The sequence below is a fragment of the Phaethon aethereus genome, assembly GCF_964289735.1.
Source record: "Phaethon aethereus genome assembly, chromosome: 11".
Taxonomy (NCBI): Eukaryota; Metazoa; Chordata; class Aves; order Phaethontiformes; family Phaethontidae; genus Phaethon; species Phaethon aethereus.
In genome coordinates this window covers 23,545,670-23,553,562 of record NC_138587.1, presented here as the reverse complement: position 1 = coordinate 23,553,562, position 7,893 = coordinate 23,545,670, and the positions used below count along the sequence as shown (strand labels likewise).

At 47.8% G+C, this 7,893-nt stretch overlaps 1 protein-coding gene across 1 annotated transcript in view; it reads left to right on the top strand.

Moving 5' to 3' along the window:
* Positions 1 to 628: 628 nt before the first annotated feature.
* The window catches only part of WNT7A (Wnt family member 7A), a gene marked incomplete at its 3' end in the record, with an annotated part of 34,611 nt that continues 27,346 nt past the window's right edge, over positions 629 to 7,893 (top strand). The window contains exons 1-2 of the mRNA XM_082004720.1: positions 629 to 716; positions 1,413 to 1,639. Of these exons, the coding sequence (XP_081860846.1) occupies positions 646 to 716; positions 1,413 to 1,639 (298 nt within the window). The 5' untranslated portion in view covers positions 629 to 645. The remainder of the gene's footprint in view (positions 717 to 1,412; positions 1,640 to 7,893) is intronic.

Sequence of the window (7,893 nt, the reverse complement as noted above, 5' to 3'; positions counted from 1 at the left end):
GGGACAGCGGCAGCACGTTGCGGGCGGGGAGGCAGAGCGAGGGGAGGAGCGTCGGGACCGGGGCAAAGGCATAAAACCGGCCCCAGGTGCTCGGCAGCCCCGGCGAACCGGCGGCTATCGCGGAGTAAAAACTTCAGCTCCCGCCCCCCCCCCCTTCCCCGGTGCCGGCCGGTGCGGGGCGCGGGGCGCGGGCCGAGCGCGGCGGCCCCATGCCGCCCGGCGGGCCGGGGCCAGCCCCGGGGGCGCCCCCCGGTGACACCCCCCGCAGCCCCTGCCGCGTCCCCGCGGGCCGCACTCCCCGCCCCAGCAGGGCCGCCCTGAGCCTCCGTGCAGGCAGGTGATCCGCCTGCCGCCTTCGTCCCACCCCCCCCCCCCGCTGGACAACTCCCTCCTTTGGAGAACACGCCCAAGTAGCTGAAGAAGAGCGAAAGGGAGGAAAAGAGGGGGGAAAAAAAAAGAGAGAGAGAAAGCGGTAGTTAACGTGGAGCCTGGGGGCAGCGCCCGGCAGGAGCCCGCAGCCCGCCGGCGGCGGAGCGGGGCCATGCCGAGTGCCCGCCGGCGGGGGCTGCCCCTCCCGGCCGCGCTGCCCTGACCCGCGGCGGCCGTCGTTTCGCGTGTGGATCTGAGACACGGCAAGCAAGGAATATGAACAGGAAAACAAGGCGCTGGATCTTCCACATCTTCCTGAGCCTGGGGATTGTCTATATCAAGATCGGGTGAGTAACTTCTTTTTTTTTTTTTTTTTCTCCCTTCCCTTTCTAACAACTGCGCGCTCTCTCGCTCTCCGCCTAACCTGCCCAGACCTGTTACTATTTAACTCGGGAAGACGCAAAACCCCCCCGTGATGATGGTGGTGATCACGATTATGTCTTAAAAGAGAAGGTAGAGTCCCCCGCACCTTCTAGCGAGCCCCGGGGGCGCAGCCTCCAGCAGGACGAGGTTGGCGGCGGCCCCGGCGATGCGCGAGGACCCCCGCGCCGTTCTCCGGTCCCCGCCCGGCCCCGCCGCTACCTGCGGCCCCGCTTCCCGGCGCCGAAGCCCCTCGGCGGCCGCAGCCGGAGGAGCGGGGACGGGGCGGGCAGCGTCTGCCCGGCTCTGCAGCGTCCCCGGCCCGGGGGCAGGGAGCAGGGGCAACCCCCTCCCACGGTCCGACAGGGGAGAGGGAGAACCCTGCACCGCCCGCTGCAAGCGCTTTAATTTAGGAAGGAGGAAGTCGGGTCCCGTTTTGGCCGGAGCCCACCGGCTCCTTATCTCGGCTTTGGCCCTGGAGAGAGGGAGCGGGGGGAACAGGCGGCTGTTTTCCGGGGACACCTGCCAAAGCCGGGCCCCGCAGCGCGGGAAGGCGGCGGGGTGCTGCGCCCGCCTGCGGGATGAGCCTCCCCCCAGCCACCCCTGGTGTCTTGTCGTTGCAGGGGTTTCTCCTCTGTGGTGGCCCTGGGAGCCAGCATCATCTGCAACAAGATCCCCGGCCTTGCCCCCCGGCAGCGGGCGATCTGCCAGAGCAGGCCCGACGCTATTATCGTCATCGGGGAAGGGTCCCAGATGGGCATCAACGAGTGCCAGTTCCAGTTTCGCAACGGGCGCTGGAACTGCTCTGCCCTGGGAGAGAGAACTGTCTTCGGGAAGGAGCTGAAAGTGGGTACGTTGTCTCTCCGCTCGCTGCTGACCGGCTCCCGCCCGCGTGACTCCAAAAGAGGGGCGCGTGGGGAGTGTCGGGGGGCAGAGCTGTTGGCGCAGGGAAAGGCCAGCTAGCTCGCACCACTTGTGCCAGCCAGGGCAGGGCTGTCGCCTCGAGCGCGTTCACCTGGACGCTGTGGCTGTTGTCACCAACGTGACTGACATCCCTGCTTCCTCCTGGCAGGGCACCTGCCGTGGCCCTTGCCGCAGTTCAGGAAAGCACTTCCACATGCGTTGGCTTCCAGCGTGGTATTTCACTGTCCTGCTCTCAAATCCTTTCTGAAAGATTTTCCGTGTGTGCGCACAGGACAGCAGCCTTCTTCAGGTACTTAAGGATGAGGAAAAAGTCCTTGGTTCTGGTTAAAGGTAGTCGTCAGAGACGGGATGCTGAGCGGGGTTAGAATCGCGCTTCCGGGGTGCGGGCACCTCACCAGTGATACTGGCTTGATATTTCTACCTGTTGGGACTAAGGTCTAGTAATCAGTCTCATTATAAGAAGTTTCTACCACATAAAATGCTTATTCTATGGCAACTCTAGCTAGTGGCCTCACTCCCACCAGAAAGCATGGGTGTGTTCTGGTTTGAGATGTCAGGGTGTTTTCAAAAACTGTTCCAATCAGCAGGCAGAAGATCCCATCTCCAGTTTCCATTTTTTTCAGTTATTGCAACAGTACAAAATACTCCGTGATTCTTAACTAAAACAGCAGTAATAATGACAAACACAAATACCTGAGGAACCAGAGCAGAGGTTAAAACTCTCATACCCCTGTACTGCAAAACACATAGTAGCGGAGCTTACTCAATGTTTGTTGATTCCACAGCACTTAAAATACAGAGAGCAAGGAAAAGCCTTTTCCAAATACAGGTATTAGCCATTTTTAGAGCCTACATTGAAAACTAATAACTCACAGTATGGCATTCTGCATCTAGAAGTCGAAGTTGGGATCTGTGGTTTCCAGCCTTCAGGTCTTTCTGCCTCCTCCCCATCCAAAATGCAGATGCCAAAAACAAGCAAACCAGTCAAACGATGCCTAGCATGATAGAAAACACAGGTGTTTCACGAGAACGGAGGAAGTGGCTGAAGACAGGAGAGCCCCGAGCGGCCGTATGGCAGCTGTGCCCTGGCTTCCAGCTTACTGGGAAACCCTCTGGACTGGACTGGCTCCAGGCATCGTTTAGTCAGATATGGACAAATGGCAGGATATGGCCCTAGTACCTCATTCTTTGCATTCTCATGAAATGCAGAGATACAGCCTTGCCACTCAGCTCTGGAACTCCCGAGAATGCCTGGAATTAACTGAACATATATTTTATCACATGTGCGCACACTGATATGTGTATTTTCCAAAACTGAGAGATATTTAAGGAAAGAACAGAAAGGGAACAAGACGACTAAACTTGAAAGCCCCGTGTGAGTTACCGATCTTTCAACACCTTTGATAATCAAACAGAGTGAGTCAAGTAGGGAATGTAAAAACCACCCTGCACGACGTTGTGAAACATCTGAAAATGGACCATTTATTCAGATTAGCTCATTGTTTCTATTCCTTGAGCTGAGCTGTTCCTGTCAGTGATCCATGCAAGTGTTTGCCACTTATGCCCGTGAAGAGCCCATTTGGATGGCTGACAGGTTTGGGCTCATTTAGTCTAAGAGTAACATTTCCTTAAACAGAAAACGTGAGAAGGATTTCTTCGTCTCCAACAAATCATAAAACTGCGGAGTTATTGTGGTCTGTTGTATAAACATGCGCTCAGTTCCTCCCCGCCTCCCAAAATTGAATTATTTAGCTGGAGGGTTATATTTAGGTCCTTTTAAAGAAAGTCAATATTAAAGGAAGTAGACTTTGATCTGTCTTTGAGGTGATAACTTTTAATACGTTCTATCTATCCATTACGAGGTTAAGATGGATAAGGCAAATTCATCGTTGGTTTCGGAACACAGTCAAGTGTTGAATGGCATCCAAATTTATAAAACTCATTTAAAGAATATGCAAAAACTTCAAATTCAAAGGGGTTATACGTTAACATTTGAAAATAAACTTTTATCAAAGTCACACAGGTTTGAAGTCTGCAATGGTGAATTTTACGTGCGCACAAGACATGCATGGTGTCTCAAGGATATACTCAGACCCTCAAACACCATGAGATATTATATAATGTAACTACTCCTGTTCAGGTTGTCTCCTTGCTCTTCCAATTCTTCCCTATCAGCGTGGATAGAAACCTAGAATATCTGACACAGCTCATCTTTCTACGGCTATAAGGAAAAAGCATCAGTTTCCTGCATTTTCCCTCTTTCCCTAAGATCTCTGTGTCGGCGTGTGCTCTAGGTTACCATTCAGAGAAATAGAGGCTAATATTTCACTCTGGTTAAAAAGGGTAAAACCTAAAGCCCTAAGCCAAATTTGATGCCCACAAAGAGGAGGAGATCAGGCCTGCGTGCCCTACCCTAAACAGGAAAGAGAGAGAGAGAGAGGTGTGACATGAAGGACCGTATACCCTACAGGACATATTTTAAGGTTACTACGCACAAGAACAATCCAGGGCGTTTTACATTAATCTTTAACATTAGGGCAAAGGTACTGTATCCTTGCAGCTTTTTTAATTAGCAGCTCTAGACTCTCAGTCTTTTGACACAGAGTGTATTACAAAATACTATTCAAACAGCAATGAACACATTAGTACCTTCTGTAGCATTCAAAGACTGATTATTTTTCTCGGCCAGTTGCATCCTCAAAGTTATTACCTCTAGTAAAGTCAGTGGGCCACACATGACCTCATTCCGCTTTCTCGGTTAGAGGCTTCGCTCTGCCTCTGGAGTGGCATTGATGTACTTGCTCTATGATTAGGATATGACTTCAGAATGACAGTAATGTGGCTCGCCTTGCCACTGCACTGCTGAACGCGTGCAGCGAGCAAAGTCTAATATCAATTTGGGAGGATGTGCTTAAATAACTCTTGTGCTAATAGGATTTGCGTGTCTTATTCCATATAAATAAGTTCCCTTGGATAGCACAGATTCTTGTGAACTGTTTCCCGACCCATGATTTTGATGGCACAGCAAGCTAAATCTCTTCAAAAACAGGTTTCATTATTTTCACTTTTACTGGGTAATCTGTTTTTTGAATGTTATTCGCAATTTAAATTCATTATTTAAATCCTCTTGTTGACACTGCAGGGTGATTCAGGAGGCCCGAGTTCTCCTCGTGGCTCTGCTGTTGTGTGGCTGAGGGATCCTGGGTGCTCTCCTCCGCTGTCTTCTCTTTTCCTATTTTTAACATGGCAACAGGGACACCAGCCTTGGAGACGCACTTTGAAGTCTGTAGAAGGAAAGCATCAAACAAAACTGTCCTGTTCTAATCTGCAGCATGTGTATATCTGCTTTTTGGCAAATTCACATATAATCTGTCTTGCAGTAATAAGTTAGTTGCAGAGTTATAGTTAGCAACCATTTAAATTCACCCATGTTTCATATGGCATATTTGTGATCTCAGACTTGCCTTTCCAGCTCATTATAGCATGCTTCCAACCGGCGCACAGCATATACTCTCCGTTTCTTGTGTCATTTTATCTAGTTTGTCCTTCAAAAGAGAGATTCTTCCCTACTGACACACTGGGGCTATCTTATCGTGACAGCTGGTGACAATAGTGCCAATAACATGAAGAGAAATAACAGAGTAAAAGTGACATCAGTTTACTCCAGCTGCGGACTTGGTCCAATTACAACAGGAGATGATACAGTTGCAACCAAGACCAACACAAGGATTTTTTTTCTCGACAATTCTGTAGACACCTTATTAATAATGTAAAGTCACAAAGAGAATTTTTAAAATAACCATGGAGATGATGCAACGCTGCAATTATGGACACTTTGTAAAACAAACATATTCGTTACAGTGGTCAGCAGTTCTGTTCCTGAAGACAGCCACAATCAAAACCAAGGTTTTAAAGCAGGATAGGGCAAAAAACTCCTGCCCACCTCTCTTCAGGTGAAATGCGGTTCCAGCCTAAACATTTGAGCAACCGGAGATGCCTTTGGTGGAATCTGAAAATCAGATTTGAGCTCTGATGGATCACAGCAAGAGCAGGTGCTATGGCAAAGGCATTTCATCAGGCACATTTTGCAGTGTGCAACCTTGTGAACGGGTAGGCAAGGGTAGCTTTGCTGTTTGTGGTAATCACAAGCCAAGGAGTAACTATCTATCTCAAGTAATTGCCTTAGGATATGCATACATTGCATGGTATCTAGAGGACAGCACCATATCGGCATCACAGGCCAAAAATACAAAACTGTATATATAAAATATATTTTATATATATATAAAAAATATAATCACCGTCATCCATCTGACGTTACTCATGTGAATAAGGAAAGCTGAAATCAAAACAAGAATCTACATGGACAACCGAGTCTTAAAACGTTTGAGCGTAGCGGGCCAAGTCAGCACCCATGAACATCGTGCACAGTGCCTTTGACTCAGGGATCATTACAGATGTACCCAGATGTACACGCTAAAAACAGGAGAGGCCGTTAGCTTGCCTTTATACAGTACACTGTTAGCTCTAGACTGCTCGCTGGACTGAATTTAGCAGTGATTTATTTCCCATGTATTGAAAGAAACTTTTCTTCTACGGCTTCAACAGCTGAAAGGGAGAGGGGACGTTCCCACTCTTGCCTAGTGAAAGAGGACAGCTATCCTACAAGCCAAACTCCAACTAGCTTGTTCAGTAACTGTCAGGAACTATCACTTTTGCTAGGATGCAACAGAGAACAAGACCTAGCTCATTTTTGTACCTGGTTAAAAGGTGGACAAACAGTTAAGAGTTAAAAGAAAAATAATACAGTAAAACTTCATTTTGTCACTGACTTAAAGACAAACACTTCTGAAAACATCCCGGTACAGGTGTGTTCAAGGAAGGGTTTACTCTTCAACCGTTTTCTAGAGCTTTTTGATTTTAAATTCTGGTATGGTCTCTTGTGTCAGGTCTTAAAGTCTGATTCTTTGAATTACAAAATAACAGACCAAGTAAGCAACCACAGTTAGGTCATCATGAAAATGCTTGCTTTTTTTATATTGCATGGTAGATTACCTGTGCAAGTCTGTGGGAAACTAGGTTCCAAGTGCTGCTGCACTATTCAGTGTGGTCAATATTTAGAAGAAGGATTGATAAATACTCTGTTTTCTGAACCAGTGGTGTTACAAAACCCCTGAGATAGATACACAGAAAAGAAATATTACTGTATTAACACGAGTCTTGCTATCTACTCAAGCAGGGTCAGGATCTGCATTTCTGTGCTAAGTTTCCAGCCCTTACAACCAGTTTTTAATGGCAGAGAACAGTTATTTGCAGGCAAAACAGAGGGCAGGCTGAAATACGGCCTGAACATCCAAAAGCCACTATGCTGCTTTATGCCAAAAAGTCAATCTTTTTCAGCAGGGACTGTCACAGTAAGATAAAACATTGCCCCAAGGTCACCGCAGTTGGAATTCCCATCAGGAGGTTTTCATACCTGCCCTCAGATGTGTCTTGTGAGTACATGTTTCAGAGAAACAAAAAGACTACATTTCATTAGACAGGTAGAAGAGCTATCTCCTGTCGCAGGGTCAGTACGTGGGGTTTTCTAAAGTAAGGCAGCGGCGTGGAGGCATGAGAGCAGTCTGAAAAGGGGAAACCGTTGTTTGAACTCCAAAATACTGGCTGCGATTTTTGTAATGTGCATACCTTGAGTAGTAACTGTAAGTTTAAACAGGGTATTTTCAAAAATAAGCACTATACCTGGAGTGTATCCTCTCCAAGAATTTCATGACGTTGATGAAACAAACTTCAGCTCGTGAAAGTGGGCAGTGACTAAAGCCCCCAGATCTCAAATGTCTCTTAGAGCAACTCCGCTTATTCTGTTTATTGGTACTAATCTTTGCAAAGAACGTGCTCCCAATTTATAGGGAACTGTCATTTTCATTTCAAGTCGGTACAATATTTAAAAGCACCAAACCCCTCGAAAGTTTGAACCATTACAGAAAGGGGAAGAAAAATAGGAAGGGGATACTTCAGTGTTTTTTTTTAAGCTACTATTTTTATTAATCACACATGATAGGTTAAAGAAAGATAAAAATAAAAAAACCACCAGACCATACATAGTCCACCAAGGAAGGAGGAGGCACACCCCAAAGTAGGCAGGGGATGAGTTCTGTTCTTCGTTTTTTCCTAGCTGTG